Here is a 21,750-nt window from a genome sequence, read left to right as displayed (position 1 = left end):
TTTTGAGTGCTTATGAAATATGTGGTTGCTAGGTTGTTGTGGGTAGTTGCTAGGGCATTGCTATGTTTTTGTGAATGTGTTTTTTATACGTTTCAGCATGTGGTTGCAGTGTGTAATTTCTAAGGAGTTCTGGGTGGTTGCTAGTGCAATGGTATGCAGTTATTACGATGTTTTACGAGTTTTGCATATTGCTTTATGGTTGTTAGGGTGTTCTGGATGGTGGCCAGGGAATGTGGTTGCTATGGTGTTTTTAGTTTATTTGGCATGTAACTACTGGTTTTTACTGTTTTGTTTGTGGTTGCAGGTTGCTAAGCTATTTTTAGTTGTTATGATCACATTGCTACAGTGATTGCTAGGGTGTTCTGAGTGGTTGGTAGTACACTGCTATGTAGTTGCAGAGGTTTTCGGATTATTTTTTTAGCATATTGTGGCTATATTTAGTATATTGTAATGTAGCCATGTGGCTTCTACAGTATTCTCAATTGTTGCCAAGATGTTTCTAGATGTTTTGATAAGGTGTTTTTGCATGTTGCTATTTGGTTGTTAGGATGTTCTGGGTGGTTGCCAGGTCATGTCATGTAGTTGCTAAGGTATTCTTAATATTTTAGCATGATTTTAGGGTATTGTTGGTGTATGGTTACAAGTAGTTGTTAAAGTATTTTGAGTGGTTATGCTAGGGTGTTCTAGGTGGTTTTGGGGGCACTTCAATGCAGTTGCTAAGGTGTTTTGAGTGGTTACCCATGTTGGGAGGGTTTGTGGTTGCTAGGGTGTTGTGGGTAGTTGCTAGTGTACTGCAATATAATTGCTAAGGTGTTCTGAGTGTTTAAGCACTTTGCTATGTGGTTGTTAAGGAGCTCTGGCTGTTTGCCAGGGCATATCATGCAGTTGCTAAGGTGTTTTTGAGAGATTATGCATGTTGGTATAGTTGGTGGTTGCTAGGGTGTTGTGGGTGGTTGCTAGTTCACTGCAATGTAAATGCTAAGGTGTTTTGAATGTATAAGCACTTTTCTATATGGTTGTTAGGGTGTTCTATTTGCCAGGTCATGTCATGCAGTTGCTAAGGTTTTTTTTAGTATTTTTAGCATGTAACTATCTGTTTTTTAGGGTGTCGTTGGTGTTGGTAATTATCCAGGTAATTTGAGTGGTGTGAGCATGTTGCACGAGCATGTGGTTGCTAGGGTGTTTTGGTTAGTTTCCAGGGCATGATATGTGGTTGCTAAGGTGTTCTGAGTGGTTTAAAGGTGGTTACTTACAGGCTCAAATCCAGTATCCGAACTTCAAGGCCCTACTTTTCATTGCCAAGCAAAAATCATAATTATGATTCTTCAAACCTTCTCTTTAATAATCCGCATGATTTGCACTTTTATGAAATGTATATAGTATATATGCAAAGTACATGACTGTTTTTCACATCTTAGTGTTAATTGTCCCATTTTAAGAACTATAGTCTGTCTTTTGTTCTTTTATCCCCATCTGCGGATGCCTCTACTCTTAACATATGTATGCTAAGAGAAAATAAAATTGGAGATATTAAAGGCTCCCTTTACATAAAAAAGTGTTGCCCTGGTGATGGAGTTGTGAGGAAGGTATGGGGATGAGGGGCGGGTGGGCACCTAAACACCGTGTGACGGGATCTGACAGGGTGGGCAAACCCCGCAGGCAAAACACCATCTGTTCCGTAATGGCTTCTGGGAGCAGCAAAAGAAACAATGTAGTGACAGCACCTGGATGTGAGAGCTGACAGGCCCTGCATGCTATCCCATGATGCCTTGCAGGTGAGTGCAGCACAGGGATGCAATGGTGTGAGATCTCTCAGGGCTGTCTATTCAGATACAGGACAGGAAGATGACGCACAGCCAGCACAAGTGGATACAATCAGCGCGCATTCTGCACGGCTGCAAAAAATGAACGTGGAGTAACACGTTATGACAAGACAAGACTCCCACAAGCAAAACACAGCAGCATTGTCACATCATGCTCATTTACGAACACGGAACAAGCATGAAAATAAGAGATTTATCTCACAAACCAAATCATAGCACGACAAAGGCTTTAGGTGTGATCAACTTGAAGCGGTGCTGTGCAGACTGATTTGTGTAAGGCATCAAAGTACCACGAGGGTGATTCGAAAGCAAGAGCAGTCTATTCTCACCCTTGCGGTACAAAGGTGTCAAACAACTATTGGTCTGCGCAATGCTGCTTCAAGTTGAACACACCTATTGGGCCCTATCTTGCACCCAGTGCAAATAACTTTGTACTATGTGGTTATGGAATTGTTTGAGAAAACAATTCCGCCACAGACCAGGAAAAACCTAGTCTGAAGTCAGTGGCGCGTTATTCAGATGCTATTTTAAGGGCACATGCTTGGCCATAATGTAATCAATAGTGGCAAGACACATATGGACATCACAATAAGGACATCTGACAAAGTAGGTTGTCCGTCAAGTACCAGGAAACAAAATTCTGAAGGCTGCGAAATCACCTTTACCATCATGTAAGTTGCGTGCACCTGGCAAATCCGCCATTATAATAGCAATCCGCCATGGAACAAGCGCTCCTGCTCTTAAAGGGAATATGAGATGACGCTCTGATTGGTTTATTGCACGTTAAGCCCAAACCACACATATGAGTAATGTAGCTACTTCAGACCAACACATTTTAGATTTGCGAGATCCGCCCACAAAGTTATTTGCGTTTCGAGTTTGATACTTGCGTTTCAGATCGTTAAAATATGGCCCTGAGTCTCTTCTTTGCGTGACCTTCTCCCATTCATTCTCAATTACCCCACCAAAGCGTGTGTGTGTGTGTGTGTGTTTTAACTTCAAAGTTAAAGTGTGTGTGAGTGAACATCTTCAAAGAAGTCTCTTGTGTTCACCAAGGCTGCAGTTATTTGATCAAAAATACGGTAAAACAGTAATAGTCAAAAATTGCAACAAAATATTTTAATAATATAATAAATATTAATATTTTTGTGGAAACCGTGATATATTTTTTCCCCCAGGATTTTCGACGTGTAAAAGTTCAAAAGAACAGCAATAGATATATTTAAATAGAAATATTTTGTAGCACACCCCCCACACACACACACACACACACACACACACTTTAGAGCGGTATAGTGAATATATAGCACTTTCATTGTAAGTTAATTATATATGCAAATTGCATCACCTTCTTGCTTGCTACAATTATGCCATCTGATGTAGATATAGCAAAATTGATAACACTGTATGAACAAAGAATCAATTTCAGCATGGTCCGTTTTAAAGACTGGATTTGAACAACAAATTGAAATTGTGAGCAGCGTGAGTGCGATGCCTTCAATGCCTCTAAGACGGTAAGGCAGCTGTACTGAGTGAAAGCGTTTGAGAGATTGAATAGCCTAGCGATTGCCCTCTGCTGCCCTCCTTCATAATATCAACCACCTACTCTTGCTCTTTTCTGCTGACTCTGGTGGGTTGCTGGGGGTTTCAGGACACTGCTCTAGTGCAATTCATTATTCTGTAGTTTGTCTACCCATCTCTCTCTATATATATATATCTAACGTCTCCTGGTGCATCTCAGTGTCATGCAAAAGTATATCAGATGATTGTGGCTAAAACGGATTTTGTAGGTTCAAGCTGACTTGTGTCATATTTTTAATGTTAAAATACATTCACATATCCCAGTTAAATGTGCAGAGGCGTATCTGAACATTGATTGAAAAAGTGTAAACACTTCGACATCCCATCTACCCTGACATCGTCTCAACAAATGGCATGAATTTTTGTATCTCTTATAGTATCTGTTTATTAAACCAATTGCAGACAGGGTAAGTGTTCAGAAAAGCTCTAATGGATAGATAGATAGATAGATATATAGATAGATAGATATATAGATAGATAGATAGATAGATAGATAGATAGATAGATAGATAGATAGATAGATAGATAGATAGATAGATAGATAGATAGATAGATAGATAGATAGATAGATAGAGACATTTTTTTCATCTATTCATTCAAGAAAAGCCTCTCTTTTATTGCAATGCCTTATTCTGTTGATGGAAGTTTAATGACACAGTGGTGTTTAACATCACAAGCAAAGCTGAAAGCGTTTCCTTTAGAAGTGGCCAACGCACAACAGCATACGGCAAGTACTATTTTAGTCGTTTGCTATATAGTAAAGGCATAGTGTGTTTTTCAACTGTAAATGTCAAAAGACTGTGAAAAAGAGCAATAGGTGGTACTACATCGCGAGTGAATTCAAAGCAGATATGCGAATAAGCAAACTGTCTCCAAACTGCATTCGCTCAGTAGGGAAGAACTCACAGTGCGTTCTGCTTTTAAAAGGACGGCTCACCTTAAAAGGAAAAATCTGTCATGATTAACCTCTTCCATTCCCTGAAATCTCATTCACATCCAATATTTTAAAAGTAGCAAATTGACATGCCATGCCAGTTTTGATGTCACCATCACCAAACGCCAATGGAAAACTGATGCGACAATGCATGTATCTTTGAATATGCTGAATGAAGGATGAGATTTCAGAGCTATACAGCAGTGGAAAATTATCATTGAATAATTAATTAAACTCTACGGCTTTAGAAGACTTGGAATAAAGAGTCATAATGACTACTTACTGTATTTTGACAGCCATGGTAACTATGAACTTGTCATTGTAAGAATAAAATACAGGGGGGGAAACAGCATACATATTTGTAATTTTGGCATGAACTTTTCCTTTAAAACCTGGCAGTGCCTAGTGTGCAACCCTTCTGTGTCCTTGAACACATTTTCTGAAATGCCCACTCACTTTCATTTGGATTACTGCAGAGTGAGACCCTCTGTAACCTTTCTCGCCCCCAATTGCAGCCACACACACACACGAAAACACACACACACACACACGAAAACACACACACACGCTGTCAGTGTCAGTGAAGTGAACTTGCACTCAGGTCTCATTACCTCCCACACACCCCACTGTGTGATGCTGTAATCTGACAGTATGAAGGATGCTTCAAAGACACAGAAAAATCGACTTTAACATCGCAATACATGCAGTAAGCTCCCCCAAATCCATCAGTAAACAGCCCAACGTGTACTCTGACAAAATAGAAATGTCACCAAATAGACGGAACGGAATTATGTTGATAGTAAACGACAAAAAACTGCATCTTATGCACAATTTGTTTTTGTCATGTAAGCTAAAATGTGCTTCATGTGCCAACATCTGAATAATTTTTTTCCTAAATCAACACATTAATTATAATGACTAAATCAGTATACAAGGTTACAATTAGGAAAATCAGATCATTTCTAAAAGTTAAATTAGTCCAATTTAATTTATAACTGTAGTTTATTACTCCCTTTCAATTCAAGTTTATTAATTAACTATGACCGGCCCAAGACTCCAGCATTCCCCTATAAGGACAAGCGGTTTGATGGATGGATGGATGGATGGATGGATGGATGGATGGATGGATGGATGTTTGCAGTTTAACAGTCTTCACACGTTTATTTTATATGTTCAGAGTTGAAACTGATCCAGGAGCTCAAAAATCCCTCTACAAACCACAACACGACCTGACAAGCAAAGCCAGAACAGCTACAGCGATCATATTTGATGTCATGAAAGTAGAAGCAAGAGACTTTAAACAAGCAGAAAAAAAATGTAAATATTGAGGCAATATACAGGAGTCTGACAGAAGCAGATCCTCAGGGCATACCTCTTCATATTCTCTTACTCGCAGAGTCTGAGCCAAAATGAAATACTAGATTTAATCTAGAACAGCCATGAATTCATGAATGAATAAATAGATTTGTGTATTAGTAATTAGTGGATGGATCATATACAGAGAATTAACTTGATGCCACATATAGTCTATATGGTACATCATATATTTCTCATTTATTATTACAATATATATATATATATATATATATATATTTTTTTTAGTACATTGGTGAAGTTGGAAATTCTTTAAGTATTTTAAAAATGAATATTCTGTCATTTTCTCATCCTCGTGTTGTTCCAAGCCTTCTTTCTTTCTCCTCCAAAGATAACAAAAAGGAGATGTTAGGCTGCTGACAGTCTCAGTCACCATTTACCGGTACTTTCATTGCATGTTTTTCCCGATACACTGAAAATGAACAGTGACTGTCTAAGACTCTCAATCTAACTGACTTATTTTGTAACATTCCACAGAAGAAAGAAAGTCATATGGTTTTGGAACAACATGAGGTTGAGTATCTTCCTGAATGATAACAGAATTTACATTCAGGTGGACTTGTCCTTTAAATGAGTAAAAGCAAGTAAATCATTACACATGGATTGAGCTTTTATGAAACATAGCTTCATATTCACACTGTCAAGTTCATATTTAAGCTATTTTGAACTTATAACGCCAATTGAAACATTTAACCATGCACATTCAGAAAGCAAAAATCGTGTTCATAAGCTCCATATAAATAATACACTCAAAAAACATTATTGAAGAAAAAAAATTAAGACATAAAAACTTCTTCACACAACTCTGATATATCTATAGCCTATATTTCGTTCTACAAACATCTTCTAAACGCCAGCCGTTACACAATTAAATGTCTAAGGAACTTAAACTTTCCAGCTCATGCATAAGAGATTAAAGTGCTTCCGAAGTCTGTTTTGAATGTTCAGTAATTCCCTGGACAGATTGTGTGTGAGTGATTTGGACTCCGTGGTATGAAATCAAAGTCTCTGAAACACTCGTGTCTTACCTGTTGGCCCCTCTAGACTTTCCGCACAGACCCTGGCGATGAGAAACAGCAGAACAGCAGAGAGGTTCATGGTAGCGTTTAGTCCAGCAGGTAAAGAAATACAGTCAGTGAGTGTGGTAAGAGTGTGGTAAATATCCTGCTGCTGCGCCACTGAGTTTCATCCAGAGACGCGCAGCACAGACCCCAGATCTGCCCGCTGACGTCACGACAAACTATTAAACCCCCTTACAACTCTAGAGATGAACCCAGTGAGCAGAGGAAGGGCTATGGCGCCTCTCTGTGGTTATTCGCCAAAAAACATTAGTTAGCTGCAGCATATTGTTGTTGAGGCAAACTGAGCTTCCAGTCGAAGCTTGAAAACACATAAACTATAGTTCTCATTTCCTAGTCTCTACGTTTCAACGAGTAGGCTAGCCTATAGTTGAATTCTTAATTGACAACATGATAAGAAACTAGCGTTTTCATTGGATGAAAACTATACAACAAAATGAAATGAAAAATAAAAATAAAAACTATTAAGGTTAAATAAATGAGACAAAAGTCATTCAAGATCTCTTAAAGCAGTTTGTAAATCGGTTGAAAAACAAACTTTTTTTTGTATTTTTTATAATCATGCAAAAGTCAGCTTTTTTTCCGAAAGAGAGCATATAAGAAAAACTGCAACATAAAAAGGGGAAACTATTACAGAATTAAAAACAACACTAAATCACCTAAAAATAGCCTAAAGCAAAAAATCATATCAACATCATGTGACGTTCAAGATTTCTTGCTAATTTCTATCTGAGAAGCCAAGGCAAGCAGGCAAGAGGAAAATATTTATAAACCAAGAGTGGTTGTACACAAAGTTAAAATCAGCAGGAGTGAGATTGAAAAAGTCAATCCTTTGCCGATCTCCTCTCAATGGCTCTTTGTAGTAAATAACCCTCTTCTTGTCCTCTTAGAACCATTTTCACTGCATGGGTCTTGAGATGGCTGCAGTGTGTTGCGTTCTCTGGATTGAGCAACCTTGCATTACAGGAGAAGGATTTCTGAAGAGATAGAAGAATAAAAAGTTATTTGTGGAAATGAGGTTATCAGGCTGTAAAACTTTTTTGGCCGTTCATGGGAACCTTTATTGGAAAAATAAATAAGTACAAAGACCAGAAGTGTTGATGCTTATAGTTCTCCTCCTGGAGATATACCAGTCTACAAAGAGATTTAGGTCCAACCAAGCTCCAACACACCTGCTTCAAATGAATCCAGCAAGAGAAGCCAAAAAATAGCCATTGCATATGTGTGTCTGATTAAAGCTGGAACTGAATTCTGCATGATCTCCAGGTGGAAGATTGAGCATTCCTGATTCAGAACATTTATCTAATTTATCATGTCTTTGCTGAGAGGAACAGTATTCAGGGGAGCTTGGGTGAAGCTGACTTGACAGGTACAGTAGCAGTGGCGAAGCCGGCAGGGCGAGGAGCTGGGGCGGCTCTGGGGGAAACAGTGGCTTGACTTGACTTGAGAAACACACAGAAGGAACATGTAAACATTCGAAAATGATCTGGAAACACATGCATGCACTCAAACAAAATAAGATAACACTCTTAAGCCACGTATTCACACAAAACATGACAACATGAAAGCACGCAGCCAGTTAAAATCACAGTGATGTACAAAAAAATGCTCTTGTGCGCTCACAAGAGAATACAAACACACAGAGCATGAATGTCTAAATCCTGAACCGAAACCAAACTAAACCGAAGTGCCGGGATGTGTACACCACGCTCCGCACACAAAACATGGACAGAAGAGCGCACAGCTCAAGCACGCTCGAAACTGAACACTCACACAAGACAAGACGATAGCCGTAGGATTGTTTGAGATGCGCCTTGCCTCGGAGACGCAGTGGCTGCTCTGAGTAGGCGGCTGCAGTGAAGGGGGGGGGAGTGAAAAAAGTGCAGATTTTTTTAAAATATATATTTTATAAATACGACAACAATCACATAACCCAGAGATTGCACTTTAAGAGAGTTAGGGGATATTACATAATTTATACAGATAAAAAAACATGATATAAGAGTTTTAAAATCAAACATTTTAAAGGTGCATAATATTTAGGAGGTTCTGTTGACAGAAATGCAATACCATATACATAACTATGTTTTCAGTGGTGTACAAAGACCTTACATAATAAACCGTTATGTTTTTATTACCTTAAAATTAGCCATTTCTGTCTACATACACCACGGCATTCTTTATCTTTGTAAGGAAACCTCATTGCTTAACTGGCTACTCTCCTGTCTCAGGCGACGACATATTTTCCTGTCGGCCACCGTAACTTCTGTTGTTTGCAATTCGCAACCTCACCGCTAGATGTCGCAAAAATGTACACACTGCGCCTTTAAAAGAGAACAATACATCACAGTTGTTTAAACCAATGAGCTACTATATTGAATTATATCACATTTATGTTACTTGTGAACAATTATTTAGTCAGAATACATAGGCTATATACTTTTAACGTGTGATAAAAACTGCACAGTTCATTTGTGGAGTAGCCTACTCATCACTTCAGGATGTTTACCGCACCAGGGTCATCAGGAGGGCCCACAACATCATTAGGGACAATATACACAACACAATCTCTTCACACTTCTGCCGTCTGGGAGATAGCACAGGAGTGTGAAATCAAGGACATTAGACTCCTGAACAACACATGAAACAATAACTCCCCATTATCTTCACTGACTGTTACCTTGATTGTTGCAAAATGCATATTTGCACTTTGTTTTGTATATATTTACATATTTTTGTATATTTAGTCTGTTTTTATACTATATTGTCTATTTTAGTGTAAGGGAGACTTGCAAAGTAAGAATTTCATTATGTGGTCAAACCCATTGTGTATTTTTACTGTGCACATGACAATAAATCTCTTGAATTTTGAATGCCGATCAATGAAGAAAGATGCTCCTCAGATTGGTGTAGTTACAGCATCTACTACCAGCAGGGACTAACTGTCAACCCCCATCCCTTATGAACCGCTTTTTAGGTTCCTCCTCTGACTCAAGATGCTTTATCTCAAATGAGCCTATTTTTAAGTACATGTACAAGTAATGTTGTTTTGGTAGGCAACTGCAGCACTCATCAAGTTTGAGACATAGCTTGTGTCTGCAGGCTAGATAATGTGCTAGACAGTATGTAGTTCCAACACATCTGCTGAGAGCTTTTTAGGCAGGTTGGTTTATATTACACTGTCTTTTTCCTTCTGTTGATGGCTTAGGGCTTCTTTGTTGCTCTTTAACAGTATCTGCTGATCCAGGTACAAACACAGTTGAAAACGATTTAGCGATTAAAAGGGAGAAGAAAACAGCTTTTTATATTTTGCTGTCTGGCAAATCAGTTCCGCTTTTAAGCGGTTCACAGAAATAGGGGTTCTTTCACAGCTTTTGAAAAATGAAAAATGCCACCAGAGGCATGTTTGTGTTAAATGCCGCAAAGCACAATATCATTTCAAGGTTGACATTAGCCTGATATTTGGCAGATTACTACGAAACATGGCATATTTTGAGCGCAGTCTGAAATCATGCTCTGTAACTAAAAATTGGTTGCTGCAAATCCCAATAATATTCCAATTTAATTACTTCTACAATCAACGCCGATTCAGCCTCACAGTTGACTAAAATCACCTAATCAAATTAGATCCAGTGTGGCCCCTAATTCATATTTAATTACTCAGCCTCAGCCTTTATTCCCCAGCTTTGGTTCATATGCTGTATCTTCTCAATGATGCTAAACAAAGAAGACTTGGATGGGTGGGTGGCACAGTTGTATCTATGCTGCACCATGGATGGAAATTCAGAGATTCACATCTTGCTGAAGGCATTTCCTCTGACTGGTGTCATTAGGCCCGTCTGCATGGCACATGCTGTCTGCTCCAACAATGTTTTCTGGTTCCCCAATGCTAAACTATATTGCCTATAAATAAGAGAGAAACAGTTGAGTATTTGCAGGAGAAAAGCCCAGCTTTCTAGACAATCTGGGTGAATTATTGTAATATTTGATAATAAAAAAAATCAGACCAATAAAACTTCACATCTTTGGGAAACTCAAAAGTTGAAAACTCATAATTCCATGAAAACTCTTAAAAGTTCATCCAAACATAAAATGCATTTAAATACCAAACCATGGCATTCTTTTGCAAAACACTTTCCAGAATCTTTCCACTGTTTGGGTTTCAAAAGTTTCAAGCGTCAAAAATGTCATAGGGCCCTATCTTGCACCCAGCGCAATTGACTTTGAACACCGACGCATGTATCATTCCTATTTTGCACCCGCGCACAGCGGACTTTTCCCTCCACAGACGCACGTCGGTAAATTAGGGAATGAACTTGCGCTCGCGGGGGCGGTTCAGCGCAAAGAGGAGGCGTGTTCCGGCGCAAAACTTCCCTGGTGCTATTTTCCAGTTTTAGAAAGCAATTGCGCCACTGACCAGGATAAAAACAGTCTAAAGACAGTGGCGCGTTGCGCGCTAGTGATATGGTATTTTAAGGGCGCGTGCTTGGCCATAATGTAGCGTGTTAACGCGCATCCACTTTGATTCTCTAATAATTATAAGCAGACGCAGCAGTTTTCATTTTTTCAAATCATACATTATTACAAGGAAAAATATTAACACACGAGGGAAATCATTGTTCTGCCCGTGAAGATGTGAAAAAGATCTATCTAGATGTAAAAAAAAAAAATCTAGATTAGGCTACACATTTACCCAAATTATACGCCTGTTTAACCGAAGCTAATTTGGGTGGGTTTCTCCCATCATCCCCAATGTCACTTCTCTGTGTTTTACGGCCCTGACGAGAACGTCGGTCTCCTCGGCTGTGAACTGCTCCTGGCGTGCGCTGGCAAATCCGCCGTTATAATAGCAATCCGCCGTGGAACAAGCGCGCCGGCTCTTAAAGGGAATGTGAGAGGACGCTCTGATTGGTTTATTTCACGTTACGCCCAAACCATACCTATGAATAATGAAGCTACTTCAGACCAACCCCTTTTAGATTTGCGCCAGGCGCAAGAGTCGTTTATCCCGCCGGGAAAATAGCAACAGCGCCGGGAACCGCCCACAAAATTACTTGCGCTTTGCGCTTTGACACTCGTTAAAATAGGGCCCCTTGAGTTATTGCATGACTGTGTTAGGTTATGAAAATGCAGTTTCATGGGTTCTAAACATCACTAAATCACTCTATATCAGGGGTGAGCAACTCTGGCCTTTGAGGTCCACTATCTTGCAGAGTTTTGCCCTAACCCTAATCAAACACACCTGAACAAGGTCAGTATTACTAGAAAGTTATAGGTAATTGATTTTAATCAGGGTTGGAGTTAAACTCTATCCGGGGCTATCAACAGTCAATTCTGGCACTCAAATTAGATGCCAGAGTGGTGTTGATCAAGAGTGACTTGGTGGAGCAAGAGTGCTCAACCATTACTCATGTGCATTTTCATTTGTATTTATGTTCCTGTGGACTTGTGAAACATCATCAGTCACTGCTCAAGTACTGTTCCAATTCAAAGTTCACATCTAGCCAAGTACTGTTCAAATCCCCAGATGTGTTCTTGCTCCACCACTTAATGAGGATGCATATGGAGGTGAATTGTGCAGACTTGAGAGTGTCACGGTTCATGGATTCATTGACTCTCTCTCGCTATGTGTGTGCATGTTGAGTGAATGGGCGCGGCTCATCAGCTGGCTCGTTATCCACTGATGAGCCGATCAGCGCCAGCTGTTCTGAATGAGGATGTCCTATATATTGTTTGCTCACTCGTCTTGTCTCTGTCAGATGGTTGTGGAGGTTCTTCTGGGTCTGAGCTATTGTTCTCCTGTTCCAGTCCGGTTCTACGACGCTTCACAGAGGATCTTCTCCACGTGGATCTGCATTCCGCCCACTGAGTCCCTGCGTTACCGAGTCTGCCCGAGTTTGCCTGAGGATTATCTGCCACTCCAACTCTGAGTTCTGCCTGAGAATCATCTGTTTATTTCTACACTGAGTGATTCCTGTTCATGCTGCCTGTCAGATTGAGCCTCTTGTCTTCTCTTTTTGACTGTAATAAATACTTATTCACTCGCATCTGAATCCTTGACTATTTTCCAGCGCACCATGACAGAACCATCTGACCACCTTCTCATGGATTCAGCGAGTGCTCCCGGAATTGAGCAGATGTTCGCCGGAAACCACGCCCGGATGGATCGCCAGGACGAGCAGATCGGAGCTTCGGGACGGGCGATACAGGCTTTGGTAACGCAGGTGTCCGAGCTCACCTCGCAATTCCAACGCCTGATAGCTCCCACTGCGCCAGAACCGCCCCCGCCTGTTCCCCAAGGGATTTTCCATCAACCAGAGCCGCGTCCCATCGCACCAGAACCGCGCATCCCAGCACCAGAGAGGTATTCGGGCGAACCCAATCTTTGCAGAACGTTTCTAACCAAGTGCTCAATTTTTTTCTCGCTTCAACCGGTGACATTTGCTTCTGAGGAGTCGAAGGTAGCTTTGGTGATGACACTGCTTTCTGGTCGCGCGGCTCAGTGGGGAACAGCGGTGTGGCAGAACAAACATCAGTGCTGCTCCTCGTTCCAGGCACTCGAGCTAGAGATGACACGAGTGTTCGACCGCGCCGTCGCTGGACGCGAGGCGGCCCGCCAACTCGCCGACCTTCGCCAGGACCAACAGTCAGTCTCTGACTATTCCATAGAGTTCCGGACATTGGCGGCCGAGTGCAAATGGAACGAGGAGGCGCAGTGGGACATGTTCCTGCATGGGTTGGCTGACCGCGTTCAGAGGGAAATTTATACCTTGGAGCTGCCCAAGACACTGGATGGACTGGTCGAGCTAGCATTACGGGTCGATGCACGTCTTCAACAGAGAGAGAGCCGACCGTTCCGGATGCCTGCGGCCGATTTCACCATGAGTTCCAGTACCCGGAGTATGAACGCGGTCAGTCCCTCTAACGATCCTGAACCCATGCAGGTAGGTCGAGCTCGGCTTTCCCGGGAGGAGAGAGAACACCGCCGCTCGAGGGGTCTATGTCTCTACTGTGGGGAGCCCGGCCATTTCGTCAACACCTGTCCTTTAAAAGGCCAAGCCCGGCGGTAGGATGGCGGCTACTGTCGGGCGGGCTCTCCATGATCGGACCCTCGAGCGCCACTCTCCTCCCGGTTAGACTCCAGTGGGCGGAACACTTCTTCAGCTGTCAAGCGTTGGTGGATTCGGGAGCGGAAGGAAACCTTATGGACTTCTCACTGGCACGTAAACTTCACCTCCCCATCACTGCTTTAGAGAAGACGATCACCATCAACGCACTCAATGGGCAAGAACTCCCGGGTATCACTCACTCCACTGGACTTATCACACTCATCACCTCGGGAAATCACACTGAAAGGACTTCACTCTACCTCACTCAGTCACCCCACACTCCTATTGTCCTGGGTCACCCGTGGTTGGTGAAGCACGGACCCAGGATAGAGTGGGGCCTAAACTCTGTTTCTGCTTGGAGTGATGATTGTTATGCCTCATGTCTTTCGTCTGCCGTTCCGTCTGTTTCTCGTTCTGTGTTGCAGGAAGAGTCAGTGAATCTGTCTAACGTGCCACCGGAGTACCGCGACCTGAAGGAGGTGTTCAGTAAGTCTCGGGCTGCTTCTCTTCCTCCTCATCGTCCCTATGACTGTGCAATAGATTTACTGCCAGGTACGTCTCCGCCTAAGGGCAAGTTATATTCACTTTCTGCTCCAGAAAGGGAGGCTATGGAGAAATATATTTCTGATTCTCTAGCTACTGGGTTCATCCGCCCTTCCTCTTCTCCAGCGGGGGCGGGATTCTTTTTTGTGGGGAAGAAGGATGGTTCTCTGCGACCTTGTATTGATTACCGGGGGTTGAACAACATCACGGTTAAGAATACTTATCCTTTGCCGTTGATGTCTTCAGCCTTCGAGAGGTTGCAGGGAGCGTCTATCTTCACAAAATTGGATTTACGTAATGCATATCATTTGGTTCGCATCAGGAAGGGGGATGAGTGGAAGACCGCTTTCAATACCCCCAGGGGGCACTTTGAATATTCGGTGATGCCATTCGGTTTATCGAACTCCCCAGCGGTCTTCCAGGCACTCGTCAATGATGTGTTGAGAGACATGGTTGATCAGTTCATATATGTTTACCTGGATGACATATTGATTTTTTCTTCGTCTCTCCAGGAGCACGTTCAACACGTCAGACGAGTGCTTCAGAGGTTGCTAGAGAATGGGCTTTTTGTCAAGGCGGAGAAATGCGCTTTTCATGCACAGTCTGTTCCTTTCCTAGGGTACATCATTTCGTCTGAGGGAGTACGCATGGATCCTGAGAAGGTTAAGGCTGTGGTGGAGTGGCCAAGTCCAGATTCCCGTAAGGCCCTACAGAGGTTTCTGGGATTCGCCAACTTCTACCGGCGTTTCATTCGCAATTTCAGCCAACTAGCCGCACCGCTGACTGCCTTGACCTCCCCCCGAACTGCGTTCAGGTGGTCAGACACAGCTGAGGCTGTGTTTGCCAAACTGAAAGGCTGCTTTGTTTCAGCTCCCATCTTGATAGCCCCTGATTCTTCACGTCAGTTTGTGGTGGAGGTCGACGCATCAGAGGTGGGGGTAGGAGCAGTGCTTTCCCAGCGTTCTCTCACGGACGACAAGATGCATCCCTGCGCGTTTTTGTCTCGTCGTTTATCGCCTGCCGAACGTAACTATGACATTGGTAACAGAGAGTTGTTGGCAGTGAAGCTAGCGTTGGAAGAATGGCGTCATTGGTTAGAAAGGTCGGGGGTACCTTTTATCGTCTGGACCGATCACAAGAACCTGGAATATATCAGAACCGCCAAAAGACTGAACTCCAGGCAGGCTCGGTGGGCACTTTTTTTCGGACGTTTTGATTTTTCCCTCTCGTATCGCCCGGGTTCCAAAAACATCAAACCCGATTCTTTATCGCGGATTTTTGACCGTTCCGAACGCCCGTCTACTCCCGAGTGCATTTTACCCGAGACCCTATTTGTCTCCACACTCACATGGGAGGTCGAATCGAAGGTCAAGACGGCCTTAGAAGGGGTAACGCCTCCGCCCGGTTGCCCACCGAATCGTTTATTTGTGCCGGAGGGATTAAGGTCAGACGTCATTCAGTGGGGGCATTGTTCCAACGTAGCTTGCCATCCAGGAGTTAATCGCACCAGATTTATGGTCAAGCAACGATTCTGGTGGCCACTTATGGCACGCGACATTCACAGTTTTGTTTTGGCTTGCTCTGTATGTGCCACTGGTAAGACTTCCAATCGACCCCCAGATGGGTTACTCCAACCGCTGCCTGTCCCTTCGAGACCCTGGTCCCACATTGCGCTAGATTTTATCACCGCCCTCCCACCCTCTCAAGGGTACACGGTAGTTTTGACCGTGGTGGACCGATTCTCGAAGGCGGCTCATTTTATTCCCTTGCCCAAATTACCCTCAGCCAAGGAGACAGCGGTGATCGTTGTAGATCACGTCTTTCGCTTACATGGCCTCCCGATAGACGTGGTTTCCGACAGAGGACCCCAATTTGTGTCCAAATTTTGGCGAGAGTTTTGTAGATTACTGGGAGCGACCGTTAGTCTGTCCTCAGGGTTTCACCCCCAGAGCAATGGCCAGACCGAGAGAGCCAACCAGGATTTGGAGAGAGTGTTGCGTTGTTTGGCTGCCAGGAATCCTTCCTCTTGGAGCCAACATATCTCTATGGTGGAGTACGCCCACAATGCATTACCAGTGTCATCCACGGGCCTATCTCCGTTTGAATGTAGTTTAGGTTACCAGCCACCAATTTTTCCCAGTCTGGAATCCGAAGTCGCGGTCCCCTCTGCTCACGCGTTCGTCCAGAGGTGTCACCGCACATGGACCAGAGCCCGTGAGACTCTGCTCCAAGTGGGGGCGCGCACCAAGGCTAAGGCCGATCGCCACCGGTCGAGGCCACCCGTATACGTCGCTGGTCAAAAAGTGTGGCTTTCTACTAAGAACATTCCTCTCCGTTCCGTCTCTAATAAGTTAGCTCCTAAATTCATTGGCCCGTTCACTATCACCAAGATTATTAGTCCGGTGACAGTCCGCCTCAACCTTCCTCTAGCGTACAAGAGAATTCATCCCGCCTTTCATGTCTCCAAAATTAAACCCGTCTTTTGATCGCATCTTAATCCGCCTGCTCCGGTTCCCCCCCCCCCGCCGCGACTCGTAGATGGGGAGCCTACTTATTCGGTTAACCGTATCCTGGACTCGAGACGGAGGGGACGCGGATTCCAGTACTTGGTGGACTGGGAAGGTTACGGTCCGGAGGAGAGAAGTTGGGTTCCTGCCAGGGACATTCTGGATCACTCCCTTATCGATGATTACAATCGACAGGTAAGGGTGTCTGGGAACGCCAGGCGGCGTTCCTAGGAGGGGGGGTACTGTCACGGTTTATGGATTCATTGACTCTCTCTCGCTATGTGTGTGCATGTTGAGTGAATGGGCGCGGCTCATCAGCTGGCTCGTTATCCACTGATGAGCCGATCAGCGCCAGCTGTTCTGAATGAGGATGTCCTATATATTGTTTGCTCACTCGTCTTGTCTCTGTCAGATGGTTGTGGAGGTTCTTCTGGGTCTGAGCTATTGTTCTCCTGTTCCAGTCCGGTTCTACGACGCTTCACCGAGGATCTTCTCCACGTGGATCTGCATTCCGCCCACTGAGTCCCTGCGTTACCGAGTCTGCCCGAGTTTGCCTGAGGATTATCTGCCACTCCAACTCTGAGTTCTGCCTGAGAATCATCTGTTTATTTCTACACTGAGTGATTCCTGTTCATGCTGCCTGTCAGATTGAGCCTCTTGTCTTCTCTTTTTGACTGTAATAAATACTTATTCACTCGCATCTGAATCCTTGACTATTTTCCAGCGCACCATGACAGAGAGAGCCAAGTACCCCAGAATGCATTTCACACCAATCAGAGAGAGGCAATGCAGGATAAAACCTACATCATTTTCAAAATTCTACTGTTTTTGTGTCACGAAATATATGAACAGTTTATGGATGAAATTGTGGTTGTTTAAACAATCTATTTATATTTATTAACCAGTCAAGTGCTTTTGAAATTGTATGCAGAGATTTTCTGAGGTGAGAGATCCAGGCAATCACTGTGTGGTTCAGTGCTCATGTAGCCCAGAGAGAACAGAACAGCCTTGTCTCGGCTAGTCCTTCTGAAAATTCCACTGGCTCTGATGTCGCTGTAGTGTTTAAACATGAGATATAATTTATTTTGGGCAATAAAAATGCAAACCCTACAAATACAATGCATTAAAATGCAAGCAGGGTTAATGCAATGAATATTTTTTTTTCATGTAGTGCAATTCAACAAGCTTTTTTGTTTGAAAAAGATTTTTCATTATTTTACTTCCAAATTTGCATTGTTTTAGAATGATCTGATGCATTTTGGTACTCTATATAAAGGCAGTATCTGTCGATTTTAGAGAGGTCCTGCATTCCAGAGGTCACTCAGAGGTCTTGGAAGAAGAAAAAAGGTCTGTTTTAAGTCTCTGTCTTGGGGATCAAACAATCCTTGGCGTTAACTCATGGTTTTCCTCATGAGACTCAAGGTGTGCCATCTGCAAGCTAATCCATCTTTTAAAGCTGCCTAATGTTGACATTTTAAATGCTCGTAACTCTTACAAGTGTTCTTTGTCTTATACTGTATGTATAAGAGTCATTTAGTTTCTAGACTGATTGGCATCCCAAATTACATCATCTGATTTAGGGTCCTTGGTGTTGATTTGGAATTTGGTTCTTTTCACAGTTTTGAAGAAGTCAATTTCTGTCTGATTAGCTCTCAGTTTCTACATAACCATTTGCTGCACTTAGTTTTTTTCTAGAAATTTTCCTATAGTGGCTAATGAATTGGATTTCTTGCACACTCACATAAAATAGCTTACTTCCGCTTTGTTCATGCCTTTTCAGACTATGTGTGCGGTGCAGAGTAGGAGTGGAGCAGGGTGCGGATTTGCCTGGAGCGAAAAGGTATTTTTTACAGTCACAGTGTTTGTTTTCTCTCAGGAATGAAAGCAGAACTGTGTGATTTTGAAAATCTGAACTTTGGTGTTCTCTCTCACCTTTGGACCAGATATTCTCAATTCTGGCCCCGGCGACCCACCTCACTGCACACTTTTTAGCTAAGAAACTAGTATTTACGTTAATTCAGATAGCATGTGAAGGCAGCATTAGTGTGTCCCAAATTGTAGTATTGAAATGAGTATTCCAAAGATAACCAGATGGTCTACTTTTTACCAGTTAGAAATGCAGATCCATGCACACTATAAACATGGAGGATGTGCGAGACCTACAGTTTAGTAGAGAGGTTTAAATTAAGTTTTGATTGAGTTTGAGTGATTAATGCAACAGCATTGTGAACTTTTATAAAGATACATTTTGGTCATTAACTTTTAAATGCAAACACATGAAGAGAGTTCTCCTCACTGAAGACCCTGTTACAGTAGGAAATTAAATTAAATTGAATGTGGAGGATTTTAACTGTGACAATGTGTTTAACAGGGCAATTTAAACAGTGACAGGATGCACATAACTAAGTGACAGAGTGGTCTGTTAAAGGCGCAATTATGGCGAATAGTACGTCACAAAGCTCCCCTAGGCTACCGCTACGCACTCAAAAGAATGTACTTTTTCTTCACAAAAACAGCATATACTTTTAGAAGTAAATTAATTTGGAATCATCATAAGTGTGTCAGATAAGAGAAACATACAAATTGCGCAAAATGGGGGTTATCAAGACCAGAATTAAGAACCACTGCTGGTGAGGAGATGGAAAACCTGGGCTGGAGTGAACCCAAAAGTATTCTTCCATTGTCTGCTTTCCGCTCTGACTCAATGACTGTCAATGACATTATGTAATTGTAGTCATCAGCACTGTCCACTGATATGTGCAGACAATAGTGCATATGCATGAGTGATTCGAGCACTTAAAAGAACGTCCACGTAAATAGTGTGCATGCACCAAATTAGTCTCTTCACATTCCGGTCAGAGGAGTACCTTGCTGAAAAACCCAGACCCACCAAATACTAATCACTAGCATAAGGAATGTTTGCACACTGGGACTAGCATGGGATGCTAGTTGCTGGTTTGCTAGGGCCTCATGTATAAATCTTTCCGTAGATTCCATCCTAAAAGTGTGCATACACACAAAAGCTAGATTTTGCATACGCTATAAACCTGCGCAAAATTTTCTTTATAAAACCCAACCAGCGGAACATCATGCATATATGCATCTTCACCACGTCTCCTCCCTCAAATAACCATGGAGCTTACAACACCTAGTTTTACTATGCATAACGTCATCTGTATACCATTTCCATTTATATTCCCATTCCCATTCACTTGATGATACCACGTCAACAGTACAATACATTAGGAAAATATGAGATACAGACTATGACTATGTGCCGTCACATTAGATTGCTAAAAATCCTTCAGTAGCCTATCCTTGCATTGTTGTGTAATAAATAAATCAAAATTGAATAAAATACATTTCAGAGAAAGTTCTCTAAGAAGAGTTATTCTCAATCTTTTCCACTAACAAAATAGTTTTTTAAAACTGCTTTAAAAATATGTAGGCTATGCAATTTTACCTATAAAGTAAACATTTTTTAGGATGTTTATTTTAATGGAAACAGATAGGCATCAAGCGTATGATTAGTTCTGGAAGGTCACGTTAGTCAAGCTTGCATCAGCTGACTCTCAGCTGATCCACGTCTACCTATAGCAATACAACACCTATCACAGCATCCATACATAAGCTCCTTCAGTATTATATCCTTCAGCAGCTGTCGCGTTTCTCAGGAGCTAATTAAATGGCGAAATTCGACAGGCAAAACCGCATCATCTCACTAGGATCGTGTAATCTGGAATTTAGCGAGAGGAATTCGTTCATTCATTCAGATTCATTCAAGTTTGTAAACTTGAACACACGAATTTGCCGCATTTTAAGCTGCATGATTCAGAAGTGACCTGAGTTTGCATTGCTTCTCGCGTTGCTGCATTATTGACACAGGACTCGCTAATGTGACTGACTCAGGAACAAGTTCAGATGAGATCTGCACTCCCCACATGAAGAAGGATATGAAGAGAAGATCAAGCATCCACGTCACAGCTGGCTGTAATTCACTCTCAATTCATCTCTGAATGTCTTCACGAAGCTAAGCTAAGTTCCTTTTTAATGCTCTTTGCTTAAAGCCATCATGCTGGTTGCTAATGCTATCTGCGTTGCTTATACTTATCTTGTCGTTTTCATTAAAATGCTTGTGCTAGGCTTATGCGGTCATTGGCAACTAGATTATCAGTAACATGCTTGTGCTAAATACACAGTAGGTACATTCACCACTGAGGTCTGTTATTCAACACTAACAACATCGTAGCTTGATGGTCCCGTGAAGGAGTGTGGAATCATGGCAGTCATCATCTTCACCTCTACAGCGATGAAATCAGCCCGACGGGAGCAGAAATCATGTTCTTGAATGAGGAAGCACTGTATTTCATTGGTTAGCTGCGCACTGTATCTAACTCAGAGCTATTGCTGCAGGGTGTATGCTCCCCTGAACGGACTACACTAGTTTTAGTAGCCTACTAGTTCTGTGATTATACAACATGCTTGTTGAATCAGATTTTGCTGCCGCTAGGGGTGTAAGCTTCTCCCAGTAAATCTTATACAAATGTGTTAAATTGGCTACAGCAACACACTTGTCACAAATATGTCCTTGCTTGCTCCAGCTTAGGGTGACGCTTCCCTCATAAGATTAGAGCTATAGCGCTCAACATATGCTGCTAACATCAGGATGTATTAACCTTTTTATCAGCACGAGGAAAAAAAAAAATTATTGGTATCTACAGGAGTAAAACAACAACCAAGTACAACAAGGATATGATGTCATTGACAGGTGACAGTGTAAAAAATATATGATAATATATT

The 21,750-nt window shown here is 42.3% G+C and overlaps 1 protein-coding gene across 7 annotated transcripts in view; it reads right to left on the bottom strand.

The window, feature by feature from the left end:
• Nucleotides 1–6,916, bottom strand: part of ptprua (protein tyrosine phosphatase receptor type Ua) — a 297,253-nt gene extending 290,337 nt beyond the window's left edge. For all 7 annotated transcript variants that reach the window (XM_079591540.1, XM_079591539.1, XM_079591541.1 and 4 more), the window contains exon 1: nucleotides 6,741–6,916. In XM_079591540.1, coding sequence (XP_079447666.1) covers nucleotides 6,741–6,810 — 70 coding nt within the window. In that variant the 5' untranslated portion in view covers nucleotides 6,811–6,916. The remainder of the gene's footprint in view (nucleotides 1–6,740) is intronic.
• Between the last annotated feature and the right edge of the window lie 14,834 nt (nucleotides 6,917–21,750).

The sequence above is a fragment of the Phoxinus phoxinus genome (genome assembly GCF_949152265.1).
Source record: "Phoxinus phoxinus genome assembly, chromosome: 19".
In the NCBI taxonomy this organism is placed as follows: domain Eukaryota; kingdom Metazoa; phylum Chordata; class Actinopteri; order Cypriniformes; family Leuciscidae; genus Phoxinus; species Phoxinus phoxinus.
Note: the sequence above shows the minus strand (reverse complement) of the source record. Positions and strands in the feature narration are given on the sequence as shown.